General features: G+C 34.7%; 1 protein-coding gene across 2 annotated transcripts in view; it reads right to left on the bottom strand.

Moving 5' to 3' along the window:
• LOC113618350 (SAM domain-containing protein SAMSN-1) overlaps positions 1 to 24,358 on the bottom strand; it is an 81,004-nt gene that overhangs the window by 36,418 nt on the left and 20,228 nt on the right. Inside the window, exon 1 of one of the 2 annotated variants that reach the window (XM_027102431.1) lies at positions 12,058 to 12,181. The exons of the other annotated variant lie outside the window; for it this stretch is intronic. Coding sequence (XP_026958232.1) covers positions 12,058 to 12,114 — 57 coding nt within the window. The 5' untranslated portion in view covers positions 12,115 to 12,181. Of the gene's footprint in view, positions 1 to 12,057; positions 12,182 to 24,358 lie in introns of those variants that run through there. 2 annotated transcript variants of the gene reach the window in all.

Raw genomic sequence — 24,358 nt, 5'->3', positions numbered from 1 at the left:
TCCAGGAACATCCCACATGCTGCGGAGCGGCTGGGCCCGTGAGCCATGGCCGCTGAGCCTGCACGTCTGGAGCCTGTGCTCCGCAACGGGAGAGGCCACAACAATGAGGCCCGAGTACTGCAAAAATATATATATATATATATATATATATATATATCTCCCGAACTCTTCAAGGGAGAGAAAGAAAGATTGTTTCTAGTGAACATAATCATTTGGGGGCACTAGAAAAGTGTTGTGTATTCACAAGAATATATCACTAGGATTTCCCATTGTCTGGATGGACTATCTTTCGAAACCAGAATAAGTGGAACTTTTCAATTCTTTGCACCAGCATGGATGGGTTGTTAAGACCTTCATGGAGAGCTGTGTTGAAAAGCGTTCCAATGCCACTTTCGGGCTGAGAGTTAGAGATCATGATTAACCATGTCCACCAAGGTTACACAAGATGGTCTGTGTTTTAGGGAAGATGGTGGGGAGGGGAATGAGGAATTACAGGTAACATACTTTATGCATTTACCATACCTATTCAATGATAAGTAATTTCTGTGAGCAAATTTCCATTACTAATTTTGTTTCCTAGGCACCTTGATAGAGAGAATGCAGTATGAAAAATGGATGATTCAGATTTCCAGTTACAAGAAATATGTATAATCCTCCCATAAATTTAGAAATTAACTTTCTATTATGTACCTATTAGAGTTTTTCTACTTATAGCCAAATATTCAATAATATTTTAACTATAGTCACGACATTGTCAACTATTTTAATCCTATAATCTTCAAAAACAAGTAAGTCTGCATAAGTAATTCTCCAGAGTAGCATATGGCTAACAAAAGAAGATAATATTGAATATCATGGTTAAGGAAGGCAGCAGTTATTTAGGAGAAGAATGACTTTGAAGTAGTAATCATAGCAGGCCTTACTACATTGATCATAATCTTAATGGTCAATGGGCTGGTTTTCTCAATAAAGGCCATAATCTACTATTTGTTCTACTTACTAATGAAATTATATCATATGTATTATGCATAGTATCATTAATCTAAAAGACAAACTATTAAAGAAATGAAAGAGAGGTTATGCCTATTCAACTTTATCATCAAAGAGATTTGTAAAAAGCAAGAGTAACTTTTTATCATCTAAATTAAACTGAACATTCTCTTTCAGGTTTTAGATTTAAGCCTTTTCTCCTTTTCAGTAGTCAGAGAGAGAAAAAGTCTTGAAAATTTTTTCTTAGTTGACATGTGGTAGAAGAATGTACAGTACCTTTAAGTCCATGAAGATACTTATTCACGTACTTAGTAGTTGAGTATGTTGACTCAAACTTTAGGATCTTGAGAAATTTCCTAACCAAGTTTACCAGTCAAATGTTTCTACCACTAAATCCAATTACTCCAGTTTTAAAAATAAAATAAAATCTTCACAAAGAGGCCAGCATTCATAGTACCCATTGCTTTGAAATCTTAGTTAAATAAAGGAGTGAAAATAAAGTTGGGAAAATAGAATCCATTTAATACACTTTCCCATCAAATTCTCTGGAACAAAAACTCTCCTTTATCTCCGTTAGTCTGCAATGTGCACCACATTCACTTGGTCTCTGGGTATTTAATGACCTCTAACATTCTCCCCAAGGGATGGTCCAGTCATGCAGTGATCTCCTTGAACACAGGTAATGACAAACAACAAGCTAATTCTCAAAAAAGTTTTTTTTTTTAAAGTCATTTTTACTACTTTTAAATGAGTGTGTTTGATGCATGATTTTGGTCCCCCTGATTAATGGTCACCGCCAGCCCAGCTTCTGGAATTGTAATGTTTCTGTGAGCTTCCCTCCAGCAGAGCTCGACCATTAATCCAGTGGCATATGTCAGCTCAGCAGAGCAAGGTCACTCTTCTGCTTCAAGGGGAACCTTTTTAGAAATAATAAAACTGACAGAAAGTTCTTTTTTGCATGTTTTATGCCACCTGAGGTTGAGTGCTGCAGTTAATATCATAAAGCTTATAAACATTCCCATCTCAGGCAGCACCCGCTGACACTATGCTTAGGAATTTAAACTATTTTTTCTTAGTAAGAACAGACATGTTTATGTGGGGCAAATATACAGTATGTAATCCTGAACAAGGAAAGAATAAGTAGAAAAAAAATAGTTGTAAGTTCATGCTAGGATATTTGGAAGAGATGTTTGGGTTCTATAACTTCTTCATTGTCAATTACATCTATTTTCCTTTCATTGTATTTGGATTTGGCTCTAAAAATATTTTAGTCTATTGAGGAGTTAATAGTGGTTTGAAATGTAATAGTAGTGGTAGAAATGAACTCAGTTTACGACAATTCCTAAACCTACAATATATGTCTGATAATTGTAGAACATTTATCTTTGAAGGAATTTTATTTTTAAAATTATGAACCTTTGTTTCATTGGTAATGGGTACTTTAAAATTGGTAAATAATTATAGTGAGATATTCATAAACTTAAAGTAATTTGAAATTTGTAGATGGCTTAGTTTAGAAAAGATGGTGGCTGTATAATAACTCACAATATAAAGAATATATACCCATAAGCATTACAAAATTTATATATCAAATTATTTATTATTACTGTTAATTAAAAAATCAAAGTTGCCAGGCTAAAACCATGTGAATATTCAGAAAAAATTTTAATCAAATATTCAGACCAATGTCATATCACTATATATTATGATATTGATATAAGGTAAATCTGTCTTGAATCTTATTCCAGGAATTTAAATTGTTAACATTATGAAAAACATAGAAAAGAAACTTCATTGTTTAGCTGTCTTTATTTTATGAATATAGAGAAAAGGTGGGGTCAGGTGGCAACTTAAGCCAGTCTTTCCAAGAAGCCAGTTCCTTGGTTGGGTCTCCATGTCCAATGTCAAGCCCTCACATTGACAGGTACAAGAACTTTATTTTTCAAGCTTGCAGAACTAAACAACTCCAAGGGGAACTGACTCATAAACTAAACTGTTAGGCTACCAAAAATGGCAATACCAAGTATTGGTTAGGTATGAGAAATTCAACTGCCAAGAAGAATGCATATTCTTGTTGACTGATCAAAGAAATGTCTCCGCTAGAGACATGGGATGCAAAATCATTGCTGGAAGTTTGTTTGATTAGTATAGTAGAGTCACAGAAAAGTGAATTAGGTTGTATTAAAGGCTAGAGACACGAAGTTATAATAGCCTGAACTTAGTTCACCTAAGTGAGCAAGTCTGCTGAGCCTAATGGAATATTTGCTTTTGTTGATACAGATTGTTCTGCAGACTCAATGGCAAATTTCTACTCTCCACCTCCTTTCTAACCTCCCTGAAAGCAACTCTTTGCAAGTGCTTTTTTTTTTTTCCTTCAGACAGATTACATTACAATTTTTGATTATTGTTTTGTCTCATTACATTCTAAGAATGGTTACTTTGTTTTATATGGGTGTTGCCCAGATCTTTATCAGTGACACATTTACAAACTATGTCTTGGAGTAGAGTACTACTTTAGATGACTTATATTATCCATTAGTCATTACACAAGTATTGTGCATATGTTGAGGAAACACGACTATGTTCCATATTATAAATATTTTTGATGGTAGCCAAAGTGTAATAGAGGGCACATGGAGTCTGAAAGTTAGACAGAGTTCAATACCCTTTGTTCCCCCCCCAAAATTGCAGGGATACAAATATGAATTAGATGCATCCCCTGTTCTTGATGGTAACTCCATTTGGGAGGACATATTAGAATAAACTATGCTAAAAGAAACAATAGAGGTATTGAACAAGTACTATTAAACTAGAAAGGAGGGAGAGATTATTAATCAAACATGTACCATGTGCTAGGGAATTTACATATGGTAATTAACTTAATTCTCACATCAATCCTATGTGACGTGCCTTAACATATCCCCTTCTTCAGATAAGCACAAGAAACTCAAAAGATGTTTAACAAAATGTTCAACATCTCATAGTTAAGAAATATCAAAATAAGACCTCAAACCCAATCTATAAGACTTTAGTTCATATTTCCTCCTGCTCTGCCAGAATGCCCTCTAATGCACTGCCTTGGGTTAACTGGTGGAGGCTTTCTTGAGGGAATGAGAGTCCAGTGAGGTATTAAAAAATAAGTTCATGAATTGAGAAAAATGGGCAAAGGTATTCTAGGGTAAGAGAGGCACAAACAGGAAAGAATGAGAGTGGTCAGAGCCACTGAAAGCTGAGAGTTGGATACACAAAGAGAGACACCAGGTTATGTGCACAGAGGGGCAACAAAGTTAAAGGGCAGCAAGTGGTGGCCAACTGCCAGCCAGAAAGAAGCCTAGACAGATCCTTCCCTATGGCCCTCAAAGGAAACCAATTCTGCCGCATCTTGATCTTGGACTTCCAAACACCAGAACTGTGAGAAAATAAATTTCTGTTCTCTATGCCACTGAGTCTATGGTATTTTGTTACAGAAGCCCTAGAAAACTAATACAGACTTAGGTGAAAACTTCCAAAACTCTTTAAGTGAGGGGAGAAAGGGGACATGGCCAGCTGTGTTGACAAATGGCTCTCTATCTATAGAAGAATCATTTTGTCTACCACCAGAGACAGCTTAAAACCCTCTTCTATTCTTATTAATCAATTCTTAATGGAGGACATTTTTGTTCTCTACTAAGAAGCTAATTATGAATGTCTTGTTTCCAAAAGTTCACCTAAGTCCTTAACACTAGAAAGGAAGAGAAATGGATCAGTTTGGGAATGCTAAATTTGGAAACACAGCTATGTAGAGTATGGACTTAATTCCATTATTAAAAAGAAACCACACAATCTGCAGGGATAATGAAGCCATTTATCTCCTAAGCAAGGTAAGGAAAGTTTAAAGAGATAAGTGTGTCATTAAATTGATTTTTAACAAATCCAGTGCATTGGTAGTCAAGGTAATGACTTTATACCTTCCTATAGGATGTAATACCCACATTTACAAGGGGAGTCTACACTTCTGTCATTTCTCTCAAACCATTTGTCTCCAGAACTTTCTATGTATCATCTGGGCACTGTGTTTTTTTCAGATATAGCCGTCTATTTGGTACTAACCCTTTGCTACTTGCTTGAAATAAAACTTGATTACAGATTCATGTTCTATAAAATGGGATGGCTAGAGTGAATTGATACTTTGGTTGAAGATAATTTTTCAAGGCTAAAATTATTTACCTCTTTCAAACAATTCAACAAGTTGAAATAAACAAATTATTAGTTCATCTATTCTGATTCAAGGTACCCCAGAAATGAAAATTAAATTCAATAGAAAATTGTATTTTGAAGAAAGAAGTAGAAACTTTTGGGAAGTGGCATATCAGTATGGGGGTAATTTTCTGGTGGCTGGGAGCAGAGGGATGAGGGCATTTCTCCTTGAAGTGTGGGCACCAGCTGGAAGAAAGAACAGTGCAGAGCAGGGGCAGCCTTTCTCTTTACCACCTTTAGAGCCCATGTGGTAAGTTCCTTTCTTATATATCTAGATGTATACAGTATGTACAAATAAATCCCAAATTCAACATCTTCTCAACATCCACCTGTCACTTCCCTTGTCTGAGCCACCATTATCTCTTTCCTAGTTTCTGTAATAGCTTCCTAAAGGGTCTCCTTTCCCTGCTTCCTCCCTCACTTTCTTCAGTGTATTTGAAACACAAAAGCAAGAATAAACCCACTAAATATAAGCCAGATCCTTCTCTTCCCTTCTCAAAGTCTTTTAATACTAGCTCAAATCCTTATAATGACCTAGAAGGCCCTCTACATCTCTGTGTGACTGCTCTTCCCCTTGTGTATTCTGATCCATTGTTTCTCAAACACACCAGGGACACTCCATATATACACTACTATGTATAAAATAGATAATTAATGAGAACCTACTGTATAGCTCAGAGAACTCTACTCAATGCTCTGTGGTGAATTAAATGGGAAGGAAATCCAAAACAGAGGGGCTATATGTATACGTGTAACTGATTCACTTTGCTGTACAGCAGAAACTAACACAACATTGTAAAGCAACTCTGCTCTAATAAAAATTAATTTAAGAAAAAAAAAAAAAGGCTTTTGGTCTTGCTCATCCCTGGGCCTGGAGTAAGATTTCCTCAGCCAATCTCATGGCCAGCACTTCATTCCCTTCAGGTCCCTTTTTAAATGTCCCATTCTCACCAAGTCTTCCCTGGTTCTTTGTATTTCGTATTCTTCCTTTTCTTCTTAACACTTACCATCACTTAACCTACACTGTATTTAACATATTCATCTTTTTTATTGTCTGTCACCCCCAGTAAATGTAAATCCTATGAGGCCAGGGGTCTTTGTTTTATTCACCACTGTATTCCCAGCATATGGTCTATATTGTTCATAGTAAGCACTCAGTAGATATCTATTGCTTTGAAGAATGAAGGAAGGAAGGAGTGAATTAACTTTTAAGTTCTTTGAAGAGATTAGTAGAAAAAAATATCTCCAGATTGGGAAACTTTAAACGTTATTGATGCTCAGGTACATTCTACATTAGGTAAATTAGAATATTGAAGAAGGAACCCAATCATCATTATTTCTTAAAGCTCTTCAGTGATTCAAATGTGCAACCTAGGTTGAGAACCATCAATGTAGAAATCATTTCCAAACTTTAAAGTGCTCACAGAGCTCCTGGGTATCTCACTACAATGTATATTCTGAGTTAATAGGCCTGGGGTAGGCCAGAGAATCTGCATTTCTAACAAACTCCTGGAATGCCAGTGCTGCTAGTCTGTAGGACCACAATGAGTAGCAATACTTAGATCCATATTCAACTCAAACTTGGTGGCCCTGTAATACTTTTTACTGTGGTCTATACTCCATTTTCTTCTGTCTTATGTTATTTGTCTTTAGGTTTGCATTATAATTTACTTTAAATATTTCTTGGAAAACAAATATGACACAAATACTAACTAAATACAGAAGTGAAGAGAACCTTTAGAGAGATTTTTTAGGGGAACGGGGGGGTAATAACCCAAAGTAAAGATAAACATTTATTTATACCCACCATTTTTCTAATGGGAAAAGTAGATTCAAAATATTACTTACATTGTATATCACATACCTTACTTGGAATCACTTTGTTTGAAAAGCCAAAACATTCAACTGAAGAAACATAAATTAAAGTCTGAAAATTATACCCCAGATGATGACGCAAAAAGAAGTAGCAGGGGGGAAACCCACAGGTTTAGAAAAAGAAAAGCCGCCCGAATAATCTCAAATCAATTTTTTTGCTAGCCATGATATCTTGGACAAAATTTTTCACAGCTACAGTGCTGTTTTCTGTAAATTAGGTGGTGGAGGGAGTTCCATAAACCCCTTGTGCAAGTACTTGGCCTAAAGTAAGCACCGGTTCATATAAATACTTCTTCTCTTTTCTTATACCTGGTTAGATAAGAGTTAAAAATGTATCTTAACAGTCTTGATAGGAAAAGCAATGAAGAAAGCTCTTAAATGCCACAACTATGTGTCATCCTTGTCTAGGAGCATAAATTTGCACAGCGGGCAGTGCAGTGAAAACAACTCATAATCAACTCATCACCTCTCATCATTGCTAGGATCAAATGCAAATGGGAAAGAATGCCACTTCAGTCATTGCTAGTGAAAATTAGCATCTGTGACACTAATGGTGTCTCATTTAGTATGCACTTTAGATTTTAAAAAATGGTAAAAAAAAACAAAGAAAAAACTATTTCCAGAGCTGCCATTATATCAGTGTTTCCCTTTAAAATAACAGTGGAATTTGAATCTCCTTTACTCAAAGAAAAACCTGAGTTAAGATTTATTAACACAGATCATTAATCCCAGCCAAATAAAGGTCAACCTGTTCTAATTACAGGAGCAGAGCTTCATTTGTGGTGTCTATTCCTTTTCTATTTTCAAAGTTTCTACCATATTCCCTAACCTGGAACAATGGTCTACTTGTTATGTAACAATGGGACTCTCTAGGGATTCTTGCACAACATTTACTTTATTGGAGTTTTTCTCAAAATAAAACTTAGAAATGATTTATAATTGTATTTACACACATGCATAAAAACTTTCTTATGTACACACTAACAGTCTTGCTACCAAGAATAATGAAAATACATAGTACTAGTCAGTATTCATACTTGAACCAGGTTGCATACAGTAGAAGCAAGAAACTTCATTCACTTTCCAAATACTTATTAAGAGCTTACTACATTAAAGGTGTTATACTAGATTTAGGAGGGAAATACATGCGTTTAGCTATCGCAATACTAGGTCATGATTTTTTTGACAATTTGAACATTTGAATGCTAATAAAGTTGTTCTTATTGTTGTTTTACAATTTTAAGTTTTAAAGCTTGGATGGACACCTGGAGGGATTTAATAGGTGGAATCCTGTCAGAGACAGGAATGGAGGACCTCTAAATTCCTTTCCACCTGACAGAGAGAGGCTCTTAAAAATATGCTCTCCCAGTTTTCCTTAAAATTTAGCTGGTGATTAAGACAAAAATAGAAATAGTATCTATGGTCCCTATGCTTGTAACGGTGGCATAATAATTAAGAACAGGAGTGCCGGAAATTGACATATGTATTTTATACAACAGAGTTTTATTTTTTATCTGTGCATCTTTGCTTAAGTTCATTAACCTTCTCTATGCCTTCTCATCTATAAGGCTAAATAAAAGTTATTCTCTCACAGAAATGTTACAAATATTAAATAAATTAATGTGCAAAAAGCTCTAAACACAGCCACTGGTACATCATAACCTCACAGTAAATATAGCAAACTAAAACATTTTAGTTGGAAAAAGAGTTAAGGAAAATTATGTTCTATAATTTGAAGATTTATTGAGTGTAATGAGATCCTACCTTTTGCACTCTGCATACTAGATATGCTTATTTTTTTAATTCACAATCAGTAGTGGGCACTAGTGATGATGAGGTGAAAACAAAATTCAAAAAGGAAAGTACAGTACCTTGCAAGTATGTTAAGAAAGGCTATTTTTGATTGACTAATCTAAATGTAGAATACTTAATCATTTATCAAAAAGAAATTTATCCAATATCTTTCTTAATTTGGAATTTACTAATACGCCATAGAGAGTTCTGAGACATGAATTACAACAGTTTCCCTTATGGAATATTTCTGGTCTCTCCTTTTTAACCTACACTATGAATTTCTTATAATAAATATGAATGCTATTTGTCCTATTTATGAGCTATTTGAAGGAAAGAACCCATACCAAAAATGGAGAAACAGAGGAGAATAAAAGGTGAAAAAGAAAACATATTAATAAATTATAGATGGTAAAATGATATTTTAATGGGTTCTGATTTTTTTTGATTCATGGATATCTTTATTGATAAGTCTTGTGAATATAAGAAAATAATAAATTATTTTGTATACGGACTTATAAAATCTATTGCTACATTTTATATCCATGAATGTTTTGAACTTTCTTACAACCACAGGACATATTTAAAAATACTAATAACAAAGTCCTTCTCCATTTACTTACTTTTTCAAATGAACAGTTTTGTAACTTTTATTTAAGGAATAACATTAGGTATAATATTCACTCACCATTTGAATTGGGTATTAGGTCACCTGAACTACAACCCACAGAAGTTAACATGAGCTGCATGACTAAATAATAGTCACCTCATTTTTAATGTTGTTGCTTCTTACCTACTTTAGCATTTACAGTTAAAAAGCAAGGAAATCTCTCTCAGAAATTTTGAAAGAGTATAGCACAAGGAATGTATGTTTCCAGGTCAAGAGATGTGAATGATTGTCTGGTATGTAGTCAATTAGTGTAGACGGTGATTCCCTACATTTCAGACTGATTTCTTGATGGTCCTATTCTATCTTTCTAGACACAGGCCCTATGTTCCCTTCTAGTAGATGAAGGGATTTGCAGTCCTCACTCTACTAGACATTTATTTGTAGGAATCTCTGCCATCTCTTAGGGGTTTGGCTCTTTTCCCATAAAATACACAAAGAAAATTACCCAGTAAAATAAATGTGAATTAAAGCAAAGTTGTTTCTAACACATAATTATAATAATTGGAAAAATATCACCTCCATATTAAAAGGAAAGGATTTAGTTGATCTGGAAGGTATGAACATGTGAATATACATTCACATAGCTCTTTAAATTCATATAAAATGAAACCATCCATCTAAAGGAAACAGGAATTCATTCACAGCAAAAGTTAATGTTTCCAGTGTGACTATTTTCTGTGATATATTTTGTTACCAGATGTATATTTTATCAAATATATTTTTACATTTATGAATAAGTAAGTCAGTAAGATGAACAATATACCATTTCTATTACAATAGTTCCTACAATTAAGGCAAATGATGATCATAGACTAAAGTATCATTTTGAAAATTGTTCAATGACATAAATATGATAGTAGTTCACTACATAATAGAGTTTTTATGAGATACTCTAACTTTAAATTTTAAATACTTGGAGGGAAACCACTGCTTCATATTAATTTTTGTGATCTCCTTAAAACTTACTACTGTTAACTCAATATTGGTTGTGTTTAATCAAGCAAATTGTATGTAAAAATAATCTTGAACAGAAAGGTAAGTAATGCTTTTAAAAACTTTGTTGTATTCTTTGGGAAATGTTACCTTGAATTTTTATTTTATTAAGGAAAAAGAAATCATGCTATGTTATCCAGCTGTATTTTTGGTTTTTCTTTGCGGTACGCGGGCCTCTCACTGTTGTGGCCTCTCCTGTTGCGGAGCACAGGCTACGGACGCGCAGGCTCAGCGGCCATGGCTCACAGGCCCAGCCGCTCCGCGGCATGTGGGATCTTCCCGGACCGGGGCACGAACCCTTGTCCCCCGCATCGGCAGGTGGACTCTCAACCACTGCACCCCCAGGGAAGCCCCCAGCTGTATTTTTAACTAGAGATGCTTGCCTACCCTTTATCAGATTTTTGTGTCAGAAAGAATTAATATTGAAAATCATTTATTCTTAGTTTTCAAAGACTGGCAATCATTTATTTTCAGTTTTATTCAGAGAGGTTGTGTGGTAACTTGCAAAGAGTTATAAAACATAGACCATTGTTCAATGTCACAACAATTCAAAAGTTCACAATCAATTCCCAACTCCTTTCTCTCTGAATGGTGCCTAGCAAATAAAGGTCAATAATTGATAATAAATCAGTCCTCTAAAAAGACACCTGAACTCAGTTATTGTTTATTCACAAGCAGATTTAAATTGTTATTTACCTAAGAAACTCAAAAACTGTACAGGTTTTGGAAAACTTCTCTGACACCAGTATTTCACAGATATTTTCTTTTATGTTATTAATGAAACTAATTTATAGTTCTACAATAGAATGTAAACTTTGTTATCTCATATCCTACTTTTTAAGTAGTAATTATTTTCAATACAAAGAGTAGGGTAACATTTCAAATAGAACCAATTTGTCAAATCTATAAATTTATGGGGTTTTGATGTTTCCCAAACACAACCCAGTCCTCTCTCTAGTAGTGAAGTTAGTTCAAGAGAGAGAGAGTAGAAAAAATAACCTCTACAACAAGCTATCATATTTTAGTCTGAAAAAATGAAAAAAATTAAATATTTAATCAAAACACCTCCATTTTACAACCTCATAATTAAATATATTATGAAGAGCTGAGAATGCAAGAGATAAAATGCACTTGGTAGATTGTTAAATAGACCTTGACACCTTTATAGTTATTAAAAATGTACACCAAGATTTCATAATATCAGCCTTTCAAAAAGAGACCACCAAAATGATTTCCGTGAAGTTGACAATACAAGCTCAAAGTTCAGTTACAGATGTAAATAATCAAATATGCCCTATAAGATAAAATTACAGAGACAATAATTGTCAGATATTATTTAACACCTAAACTTAACTTAGCAATTCAATTTTTTCCATATTTGCCATGAGGGATTCAACCCTATGGTTGAATTGATTTATGACTGACAGATAAGAACAATGTGTGTGCGTGTGTATTCTATTAAACATGTTGGTTTTGTCCGACTATGTATGAAATTACCTTACCTTTGGTTTTTGATGTTTCTCCTTCTCTGAAACATTGGATGGTTTTCTCTTCAGCATTTTGAATTCAGACTACTCCGAGTGAGTGCACTTTCTGTTGTTACAGAAACAACTGAAGATGGTCAGCAGTATGTTATCTATGATGTAGAGCCACAGATAAGTTTGAGCCTAGTAACCTGCCACTTCCTCTTTTGGTCAGGATATGACTTCACATATACACGGGTGAAGTTTTTTTTGGTTTTTTTTTTAACGGTAATTCTTTGGTAACTCTTTAACGTTCTGTTCCTGCTGTATTCTACGAGGTAGATTCCTAAATCTCACATTTTGACATGCCTGCGTTTACAAGGACCATGAAGATTTCCAAATAAAACGCATTTTTTCAGTAGACACAAAAATAAAAATCTATAACACATTCCACAGGTAGAGGGAAGAAAACATCTGAGCCAATAAATGAAACAAAACTTGAAATGTGAGCTTTTTAGTATTTAAAAATGAAGAGAATACTCAAGGTAGTCAATTTTGCTTCCTAGGTAAACTTTATTGGAAGACATAATAAACTAGACTTTAAACAATACTAATCCTATTTAAAGCATGTATGCACATTAAAAAAAATAGAGTATGGATGAAATTCATATAAATAGGAATATGAATCCAGAATTAAATGATTATGCATATTGTTACTTTTGTAAAGTTCTGATTAATATGGAAATCAATTAAACAGTCCCTCAATTAACCAGATGTCCTTCTGCTACAAACTTCTTTGTCATATGCTGATAATTGCTGTTAGAGTGGTGATCCAACGGATCAATGGTACCTTCAAATGAAGCATCCCAAGTCCTTATTTAACGGGCCTGGAAGAGAGCTAATAAGGCTTAGAAAGACTTTCCCTATCAAACTAAAGGGTTTAACATTTTTATTATAATGTCAAAACCAACATAGGAAGTAAAAGCAAGAAGTTCAAGATTTCTTATTAATTAGTGATTTACCAAAGGGAGACTGGTAAAATGTCTGAAATTCCACTTCTATTAAAACCGGCTTGTAAAGGAAATCAACTTAGATTTTGTTTATAAAACCCCTGGGGTGAAAAACAGTGGTATCATATTCTTAACGAGAAGCTTCTCTACAAATCAGCTGACTCTATTTCTCAGTCTTTCCTCATACCTCTAAGACCCTACTCTCTGAAACCCAGTTCTAGTTTCCAAATTTCACTGATTCATTTAAGAATATTAAATTGAGCGTCTGTTGTGTGCTGTCTGACAATATATCGAGCCTCCTGACTAGCTAAAAATAGTTTATGTTCTATAGCAGAATTGAAGGAATACACTTGTCAAGATTATGGTTAATATGCTTCTTCTACTGGATATTAAGAGCGGAATTATATTTTTCAAGAATTATCAGGCTGGTATTTTCAAAATAATGACACAGAGGGTAACCAGGCTGGTATTTTCAAAATAATGACACAGAGGATAACACTAAAAAACATGAGGACTCTGAGGTTGGGTAATTCCCTAGAAGTATGCTTCCTTTCAGACTTTCTGTTGGGGCTTAAGTTACGGCAGTGATCTAAGCAAAATTTTTTTCATTTCTTCAGAAATTGAAAGTCATGAAAAAAGTATTTCTTAACTGAAACATTTGCAACCTCTGTGGCCCCATTTCTTCACCTCTGAGTAGAAATTTAATTCAATTTTAGACTTCAGGCAATAACATGGGAATGATAATGTGCTAATCACATGTTAGGGTTTTGGTGAGAATAAAAGGAAATGCCAATAAAGAATGTACTTATTTAAGAAATGTTTTATGTCAAGAAATGTTCATGGATTTCAAACAGTTATGTTTGGGATAATGTTTGCTATAGATTGTATTTCTATAATCACAAGTAAAGAATAGAGAACACTAACATTCATGGTGACCACAGCTGGACTATATGCCGCTTTTAAAAGTATTGCACTCAAGCGGCTTGTAGAAAAATCTCAATTTATGATCTCTAGGCCTTTTTACCATCATTAATACTGTAAGAAATATTTAAAATGTAAATAAAGCTTGAAATTTTTTCCCTCAGAATTAAAGATGGGAAAAGCAATTTTCCAACTTTCTCTTCTACTCGAGAAAGATGTTTTCCAGAGATTAAAAACAGGTGTGACGTTTGAGGTGCTATTACAATCTGTATTAAACATATTGGTCCTCGGAAAATCTCAGGTGACAGAGTAGCAAATGCTGTGATCGATTATCTCCTATTCTGTGGAAGTCTGGTGCTATCAAGATATTTAATGAATGACCCACAGTGATATAGCAAATTCTAAAGTCAAAGGTATATAGAACAGGAATGAGGTAGAAAGTCAGTATTGAGCACACAAATTCCCTGTCATGATGGAACCACGAAGCCACATGTTGCTTAAGACATGTTCTCAAACAGGGAAATTGCAAAAGAGCAAAGTCTCATTGCTTTGTTTTCACACATTACCTTAATGGTCTTAACACAGGCAAGGTGAAAAAAGGCTGGGACTTCGTGGCATATATGTCGGTTACAATTTCTGCATCATAGTGGGTAAGGCAACATTTTAAAGAAATTGCAAACAAATGACAGCTATTGGGGTGTATTTTATGAGAAAGTAAAGTGAGACATAAAAGAGTTGTTTCAGCAGTCCAATAAATATTTATTGATAGTTTGCTATCCAAATTCAAATCACAGATTAATTCCTGTCAGCAGAAAGAGAATGCATTGTTCATAGGGACAACAAGTCCCAGAAACTCTGCAATTGCTATTTCTCACTGTAAATTTTAAAAATACTATGGTGGTTAATCAGAATGTATCCCAAAAAGGATCCCCTCTTGGTGTGCTGTAAACATTATGCTTCTGTTAGAGGAGAGCTGCTGGTGAGGCCCTAGATATCTTGGAAAGCCTCTTGGGAGAGAACCTGGCCTTGTGACATTATTTCTTATTTAAATTTCTAAAGAGATAATGTGGCACATTACCTCACTATCTTAGTTGTAGAAGAAACAGAGAATTGAGGTAAATAAAAAGGACCAACAGTCTAAGATGAATGGTGAACCTAAAGAATCATACAGGAAGAAACTCTTTTGAAACAGAGGAAGAACTTCTTAGATCACATCTATGCATGGCAAGATGTTTGAAAACAACATAAGAGAAGACTTAGTAAACAAAAAATGAGGTGTTCCAGTTCATCACTGAATAAAACAATTAGGGGATCTAAGTTTAAAATATATGCAAATTACTCAGATTATTTCAACAAATTATAAATATATACTTTCTAAGTGGTTGCCATAATAAGTAATGATAAAACAAAATTTCATACATTCATGATTAAAAATTTAATATTCATGACATCTTCTTATTCTCAAAGTTAATAATAATAATGATGACTATTAATTTTGAGTGCTTATTATATGCCTTGCATTGTGCTTTACTCATATTTCCCATGTAATCCTCAAAAAATCTCCATAAGCTGGTACTAACATTGTCATCCTCAACTTCCAGGTGAGGTTAGGTAATGTGCCCAGTTTGCACAGCTAGGAAGTGGTGGAGTCAAGGTTCAATCCAAAAATCTCAGCTCATAAACATCACTCTATACCATAGTTATGCCTAAGGACCTGCCATAAAATGGGAGTGATTTATTTAGGGGTTAAGGTCTGGAACGGTAAAGACTGGGGAGAGGGAAGGTAATGCTGAGCTATTGGTTGGAAAGAGTGTTTCAATCAGTAGGTGTGTATAAAAATATCAAACCAGTAAGTGTGTAACTATCTAGAACCCTATTCTTTAATTAAGACTCAGTACCACATAGACAAAACTGCTACCTCTTCAATTTTCTTCTCCCACCCAGGCTACCTTGTTGTGATTCTGAGTAAAGAGTCCAGATCCTCTCAAAGCAATCTTTAAAATCATTTTTTCTAATTTCACGCTTATAAAAATCAGGGTTGGAGCACAGACAAGACTTGTCTACATGATATGAAATTCCCTAGGTTCTGAAGTTCCCTGCTGATGGCTTTTGATAAAGCATCCATCTATGAATTGATATTATCTCTGAAGTTACTACCATAAGCATATCCTATTTTCTCCTTGATCTGGAGCTATAGCTCCCCAATTTATATTTCTAAAAAATATTTATTATTCTCTTAACCTTTGACTTTTAATCTTACAATCTTTGCTTGCCTCAATGTCACACCCAAATTATAGTTATAATCTTCTCATTTCTATAATATGTTTCCCTTTCACACTTCTAAATGTCATTTAACATCTTGTAAAAACTGAAATGTTTACCCTAAAAACGTAAAAAACAGTAGCTCCCTGTGACATCCGTTTATACACCCAGACTTCTTATTTCAATTCTTTGTTTTATCCATCCAGTATTAAAACCATTTTTCTCATTGGTTAAATTCATTTTTCTACATGATAGGCCCACACTTTCTTGATTTATGTATTAGACGTTGTCTATTGATTCCTGTTTTTGTCCTTGAGGATTTTGTACTCCTTTCACTTCCCTACTCTCTTATAATTATTTAGTTAAATCATTACTTATTGTTATTTTATAAATATTGTTCATGGATAAGTAAAATTATGTTTATTGCTTTGTGTTCCCTTGCTGTTTATTTTTGGAGTTCATAATTGCTAACATATCCCAAATAAATGCCCCCAACAAATTTATCAACTGATTTTTTTTGAACATTTAAGTTCAGTCACCATACTTATAATTTTAAATGCTCAAACATTTCAAATTTATTTTTTCCTGGTTTCAGTGGGGTGTGATTAATCTCTAAGTATGCAGTACTGAGGCTTAAATGGAAATTCTCAATCACCTCTTGGTTTGGATCCTCTTGAACTTGAATCTCACATTATCTTTTTTGTCTATTCTTTCATTTGCAGAAACACACCTCCCTAACGGAAATGTTTTAGGACCTTGTAGATCCTTAACATTTGAATGCTATCTTGACTTGGAATTCTAACTTTATTCTTCTGCAGAATTTAGACAGCCTCTCCATTGTCTTCTAGCTTCCAAAGTTTTTGTTGAGAAGACAAATGACATTGGAGAGAAAGAAAAAATATATATATATGTATATATACATATATATATGTGTGTGTGTATATATATATATATATATATATATATATATATATATATATATTCCTTTTATCCTTGGTATGTCCTAAAATGTCATATTGTGTCTTGATATAGTTTATTTTTTCTTTCCCTGCACTGCTCTCTCAATGGCTCTTCAAACTGGAAACACACAACCTTAAGGTCTGTTTCTTTAATAAATTCTTCATCTCTTTCTCTGTTCTCTTTTTCTGGAAATCTTATTAGTACAGTGTTAGACACCCCAACTGATATGCTCATTGTATTATATTTCTCTGTTTTCTTCTTCTCCTCCCCCTCCTCCTCCTTCTCCTTCTTCTTTTCCTCCTTGTTCTTCTTCCCCTTCTCCTTCCCCTTCTTCATTTGTTCTTTTAACTTTCTAGGAAATTCCATTATTTTTCCACTAATTATTCTAATAAATAGATTCTTTTAACTATAATATTTTGTTTTGGGACTTCCTTGGTGGCACAGTGGTTAAGAATCTGCCCACCAATGCAGGGGACACAGGTTTGAACCCTGGTCCAGGAAGATCCCACCTGTCGTGGAGCAACTAAGCCTGTGTGCCACAACTACTGAGCCTGCACTCTAGAGCCCACGAGCCACAACTACTGAGCCCGCATGACACAACTACTGAAGCCCATGTGCCTAGAGCCCGTGCTCTGCAACAAGAGAAGCCACGGCAATGAGAAGACCGCACACCACAATGAAGGGTAGTCCCCATTCTCTGCAACTAGAGAAAGCCCGTGTGCAGCAACGAAGACCCAACACAGCCAAAAATAAATTTATAAAAAAAATTTTTTGTTTTGTAAAACTTCTTATTGTTTCCTTTCATAACACTTTGTTCTTTTTTTTAAATACAGGAGTAACAATTAATGAAATCAATTAACATGCAACGATATGGATGAATATTGGAAATACAATATTAAGCGAAAAGAACATTTCACAGAAGAATTGCATATAGCATGATGCTCTTTAGAAAAATACATACACAGTATAAAAAATAAAGGAGTGAGGAACATAGCTTTTAGTGTAATGATTTACTTGGGTGCAGAGAGTCAGGGGATGGAATGGGGGGTTAGTGTAGATGGGTACAGGTTATTTTTGAGGTCTTAGCTTTTACTTCAAGGGTATATTTTAATAGCAATATATTTTAAAAACTAAAGAAAAGAGGTTTTGAGAACATTCTATTCTTAATTCTTGGAAAGGAGGTAAAATGTAATGGTTAAGAGGGTGGACTTTAAGCTGATTGCCTGGGTTCAAATCCTGGCTCTGCCATTTGCTAAGATGTCCTTGGCTAGTTACGTAGCCTTCCTATAAAATGGACATGATAGTAGTGCCTACCTCAAAGGAATTGCTCTGAGGATTAAAGACACTATTATAAAGTTAGTAGAAAAGTGCCTGGCATGTACTAAAACACTAAGAACTAAAATATAAATGGAATAAGTTCTCTTATATATCTGAGGTTATTAATTACCATTTTTATAATTTCCTTCTGTTCCTTTCGTTGTTTTTGTCTCTTTCTGATTTCTTTGACCACTGTTTGCTTTGACCACTGTCTTTCATCTTTGAGGCTTTCTTCAAATGTCTAGTGATTTTTGGTTGTTGATACATCACTAAGAGTATGGTATAAAAATCCTGACTGGAAGCTCTGTGTAAATGGGTGGGCTTGTTAAGTGATCAGGCAGCAAGAAGCCTTTTTATCAGGAGAACCCTAAATGGCAGCTTCTGAAATTCTGTTCTCTGAGATCATTTAAGTTCTGCAGGTAGTAATCCTCCCATGTCCTGGATGGGCTGTGAAGGAGCAGGTTAGTTTCCTTGCAGGCTTCAAATGCTAGGGCTCTGAGGGACTCTTTGGTGCACACTAACTCACTTCATTGCAGCATCCTTTTCTGCAGGTTCTGAGATTGCCTTGCTCCAATCCTCCATTCACCTTCCATCATCCCAAACATTAGTTGGCATCTCTTCTCCTATCCTTTTACCAAATGTCTTTGTATTTGTGGGTTTGCATCTTTTTGGTAAATGTATATAGATGATATGCTACATTTAAGTAAAGTCTAGCTTTGCCAACTATTCACATTTTTATCACCTCCAACTCTCTTCTTTAATTCTGCCCTTTAAAACATTTGTGTTCTTTATCTTATTTGCTAAACTCCTAATTACATGAAGCATGTAGCTAATTACATAAAACTGATCCCTATCACTACCACTCCAACCTTATAATTTTTAAGATTGACATAGGACATGGCTACTGGTATGACACAGTAGGAAGAAGGCAGGTAAAAATATGAAGCTTTTCAATAGAAATCCATTTTCACATTTAAGTAATTGTGTTCTCTCCACATTTTCAGATTCTTCTCACAAGCACAGGAATACAGTATCCTGTGAAAATAGTTTGCCTTTTCATTCTTTATAGATAGTCTAAAACAATAAGAAATGTTTTTATTAAAAATCTTCAAAGTAATTTTTAAACTAAGAATATAATCCAGTACCTCCTGAATTATGCCTCATTAGGCTAAAAGGAAATTCTGTTCATAGTACAATACTGACTGAACAAATTGAACTAACTTTGCATAAAAAATTTTTTTAATTAATTTTTATCAGATCATAGTACATGTACAATTAAAATCCTTTGTTTTTTTCTCTAAGATCAGGTACAAGACAAGGATGTCCACTCTTGCCACTTTTATTCAACATAGTTTTGCAAGTCCTAGCCCCAGCAGTCAGAGAAGAAAAAGAAATAAAAGGAATCCAAATTGTAAAGGAAGAAGTAAAACTGTCTCTTTTTGCAGATGACTTGATACTTTACATAGAAAATCCTAAAGACACCACCAGAAAACTGCTAGAGCTCATCAATGAATTTGGTAAAGTTGTAGGATACAAAATTAATATGCAGAAATCTGTTGCATTTCTATACAGTAACAATGAATTATCAGAAAGAGAAATTAAGGAATCAATCCCATTTACCATTGCATCAAAAAGGATAAAATCCTGCAAATAAACCTACCTAAGGAGGTTAAAGACCCATACTTGGAAAACTATAAGACACTGATGAAAGAAATTGAAGACGACAAAAACAGATGGAAAGATATACCATGTTCTTGGATTGGAAGAATTAATATTGTTAAAAATGACCATACTACCGAAGACAATCTGTAGGTTCAATACAATTCCTATCAAAACATCAATGGTATTTTTCACAGGACTAGAACAAATAATTTAAAAATTTGTATGGGAACACAAAAGACCCCGAATAGCCAAAACAATCTTGAGAAAGAAGAATGAAGCTGGAAGAATCATGCTCTCTGACTTCAGACTGTATTATAAAGCTATAGTAAGCAAAACAGTATGGTACTGTCACAAAAACAGACACATAGATCAATGGAACAGAATAGAGAGCCCAGAAATAAACCCATACACTTATGGTCAGTTAATCGATGACAAAGGAGGCAAGAATGTATAATGGAGAAAAGACAGCCTCTTCAATAAGTGGTGCTGGGAAAACTAGACAGCTACATGTAAAAGAACAAAATTAGAACATTCTTTAATACTATATACAAAAATAAACTCAAAATGGATTAAAGACCTAAATGTAAGACTGGATACTACAAACTCCTAGAGGAAAACATAGGCAAAACAATCTTTGACATGAATTGCAGCATTATTTGGGGGGGGGTGTCTGTCTCCTAGAGTAAAGGAAACAAAAGCAAAAGTAAACAAATGGGACCTAATTAAACTTAAAATCTTTTGCACAGCAAAGGAAATCCTCAACAAAACAAAAACACAACCTGAATGGGAGAAGCTATTTGAAAATGATATGACTGATAAAGGGTTAATATCCAACATATATAAACAACTCATACAACTCAACATCAAAAAACATCAAAAAACCCAAACTACCCAGTTAAAAAAATGGGCAGAACTGAATAGACATTTTTCCCAAGAGGAAATATAGATAGCCAACAGGCACATGAAAAATGCTCAACTTCACTAATCATCAGGGAAGTGCAAATCAAAACTACAATGAGATATCACCTCACACCTGTCAGAATGGCTATCATCATCAAAAAGAACACAAATAACAAATATTAGAGAGGATGTTGAGAAAAGGGAACACTCATACACTGCTGGTGGGAATATAAACTGGTGCAGCCTCTGTGGAAAACTGTATGGAGGTTTCTCAAAAAACTAAGAATAGAACCACCATATGACCCAGCAATCCCACTCCTGGGTATGTATCTGAAAAAAACAAAAACCCTAATTTGAAAAGATACATGCACCCCAATGTTCAGAGCAACATTATTTACAATTGCCAAGGTATAGAAGTAACCTAAGTGTCCATCAACAGATGAATGGATAAAGACGATATGCTATGTATACCCAATGGGATACTACTCAGCCATAAAAAAGAATGAAATTTTGCCAATTGCAGCAACAAGGATGGACTTGGAGCACATTATGTTAAGTGAAATAAGTCAGACAGAGGAAGACAAATACTGCATGATATCACTTATATGTGGAATCTAAAAAATACAACAGATTAGTCAATAAAACAAAAAAGAAGCAGACTCACAGATATAGAGAACAAACTCGTGGTTACCAGCAGGGAGAGAAGCAATGAGTGTGTGAAACTTTTGGAAATTGTAAAGCACTATAGAATTTAAAAAATCTTTCATTCCATTAAAAAATGTAGGCTTTAAAATACTTCTAAAGCCATAAAAAATCCCCTGCTTAATTCGTACTTCTTTCCCCAGAAGCACAAGAGGAAGGTAGACTACGCTGATCAATAGACCATGATTTCCTCTCTTTACCTGTTGAAGAAAAATGTATTAATAAAATACTCCTGGTGAGATATATATGAGCTTCCTCAGGAAGTTATTCTTACACAGGAAGTACAAAATTATTTCTATTTCCTTTCTACCTTCACTCATTGGAAAAATTTATATCAGATTCAAGAGTGACCAGATTATTTTTCATACCTTAACATTTGAAACTATGCTAAAGCTGTAAGAGATAGTAACTGTATAGCCTATTACTTAATCAAAACCCCTTATGGGACCTTCATCCCTTCAACTTTGTAATTAAGATGGAATACTTTAATTGCATATCAGTTTAATTACAAAAGAAATGAATAGAATATGATTGTAGTGAAGGTTTTTAATGTAAAACTGTATACAGCAAAATCAAATTTCACAGTGTCATACATACATACACTTAAATCATATGTATGCATATATATGTATTTATATGTATGTATACATGTGTATATATGCATGTATATATGTGTTCATTTATATGGAATTCCATCTTTACCTTTTAATACAAAGAGTAATGGAAGAACTTCTTAGGAGACCATGTATGATATAAATAGGTAGACATTGCCCACCCCAACCCAACACATACAGACTGAGGTTTCCACATAAAGTGTGAAACCACAGCAAGACACAGGTCCTCAGAAGCCTTCTTCTTGAGAATTCTTCTGCATTCTAATTTTAAAGCATTTGTATTTGTCATTTCTGGGAAGGGAGAAATCAAGTGATCATTTACAGGATTTTACAAGTATGTTACCCACAATTCAATTCTATTTTCTTCTCGAATATGAAAACTTTCCATAACTTTTGCAGCTATATTTGTGAGAAAGGAAAATCTGTTTTTTCTTTGTCAATCAAGTAGTGTGGTGAATCAAATAGCCAAGTTAACATCCGTGTCCAGCAGCCTAAGAAAACTAACTGATTAATTGAAACCTAACATCTATTTGGAAGGAAATAGGATTCCCTGTTTTATTTTCAAGGGCATGGGATTCTAGACCCTCAAAGCAGCCGCAGCAGCAGTTACACGCTCTGGTTACTAGTCGTCTGCTGAGCAAGCCTGGCTTGGGGTCTGCTTTTCCTCATGTCACCCTTCTCTGGAGGCCCTGTGATGTGATGAGAGTGTGTGGACTTTGGAAGACTGACATAGGTTTGAGTTCAGTCAAACTATATAAACTTGGGCCCAACATTTGACCTCTCCAACTTTCAATTGCCACATTGGTAAAAGGGGAAAACAGTATTTCCTCGTGTGATTATTGTTGGGATTAAATCAGACAATATATATAAAATTCCTGATACATAGAAGATCTTAACAAATGCTAGTTTTATCCCCTCTCCTTCAAATACATAGTAGAAAAGCATTAGATTTCTAGGCTTTCAAGTCCTACTTTCATTCTACATTGTGGTCACAGTGTGACCCAACTTCTTGGGAACACGTCTAGCCTCTGGTTTCCAATGCTGGTACATATGCCATGACTAGTTTAACCTGCTGTTCTCTCATTGTCACATGCTATAATGATATTTGAATATGCTGTTTATCCTCAGCCACCAACCAGGGGAAATTTCTACAGAAGACTTCAGTTCTGCTTTCAGTTAGATTTGGTGATAAGCATTTAACTGTGGATTTGTAATTGCACTTTGAAAACAAACTCCGTACTTTCTCATGACCAGGAAGGCCTGGACATCTATGGCCTTTGCCTGTGTGGGCCACTCTCCTTTCTTTCCCTGATCCAGTCATGCTGGTCTTCGCTCTGTGCTTGGACACTGTTCAGTTCTTTTGTGTCTTGGGCTTTTAGTCAAGCCCTCTCTTTTGTTTGAAGTGCTCTTCCCTTCCCTTTCACATGACTGGCTCCTTGTCATTCTTAAAGTATCAGCCTCCATGTCACCTCCACAGAGGGCCTTCTCCAACTAAATACACGTAGGTGCTTGACCTTTTTTTTAACTGCTTTTATTTGTTTGTTTGTTTGTCTCGGTTACCTAGAAGGTAGAGGCCACCCCTATTGCTAGCACTAGCACAGTGCCTGGCACAGGGAGAGGTCAGGAAGTGTTTGTTGAATAGATGAATAACTCAACTCTATAGGTTTGTGCAGTTTAGGCCATTTCTTTGGATTAACAAGTATCAGGATTGAAATCTCAGAATTAGTATCCCTCAAAACCAGAAAGGATTATGGCAGGCAGAATAACTGTTTAACTAGACATTATCAGAAAAAAATCTTGCAAAAATTTTGCAACACACAGACTATAAACCGCTTTCAAAAAACTCTCTTTTATGGAGAAATCAGTGAGATATGTCAACATACCTTGCTAATGAAGATAAAGATCTATTTTTTTTAACATCTTTATTGGAGCATAATTGCTTTACAATGTTGTGTTAGTTTCTGCTGTATAACAAAGTGAATCAGCTATATG

The sequence above is a fragment of the Aethalodelphis obliquidens genome, unplaced genomic scaffold (genome assembly GCF_003676395.1).
Source record: "Aethalodelphis obliquidens isolate GAN/ISIS:26980383/991018 unplaced genomic scaffold, ASM367639v1 scaffold1, whole genome shotgun sequence".
NCBI lineage: Eukaryota > Metazoa > Chordata > Mammalia > Artiodactyla > Delphinidae > Aethalodelphis > Aethalodelphis obliquidens.
The sequence above is the reverse complement of the archived record's forward strand: the minus strand, read 5'-3'. Positions and strand labels throughout refer to the sequence as shown.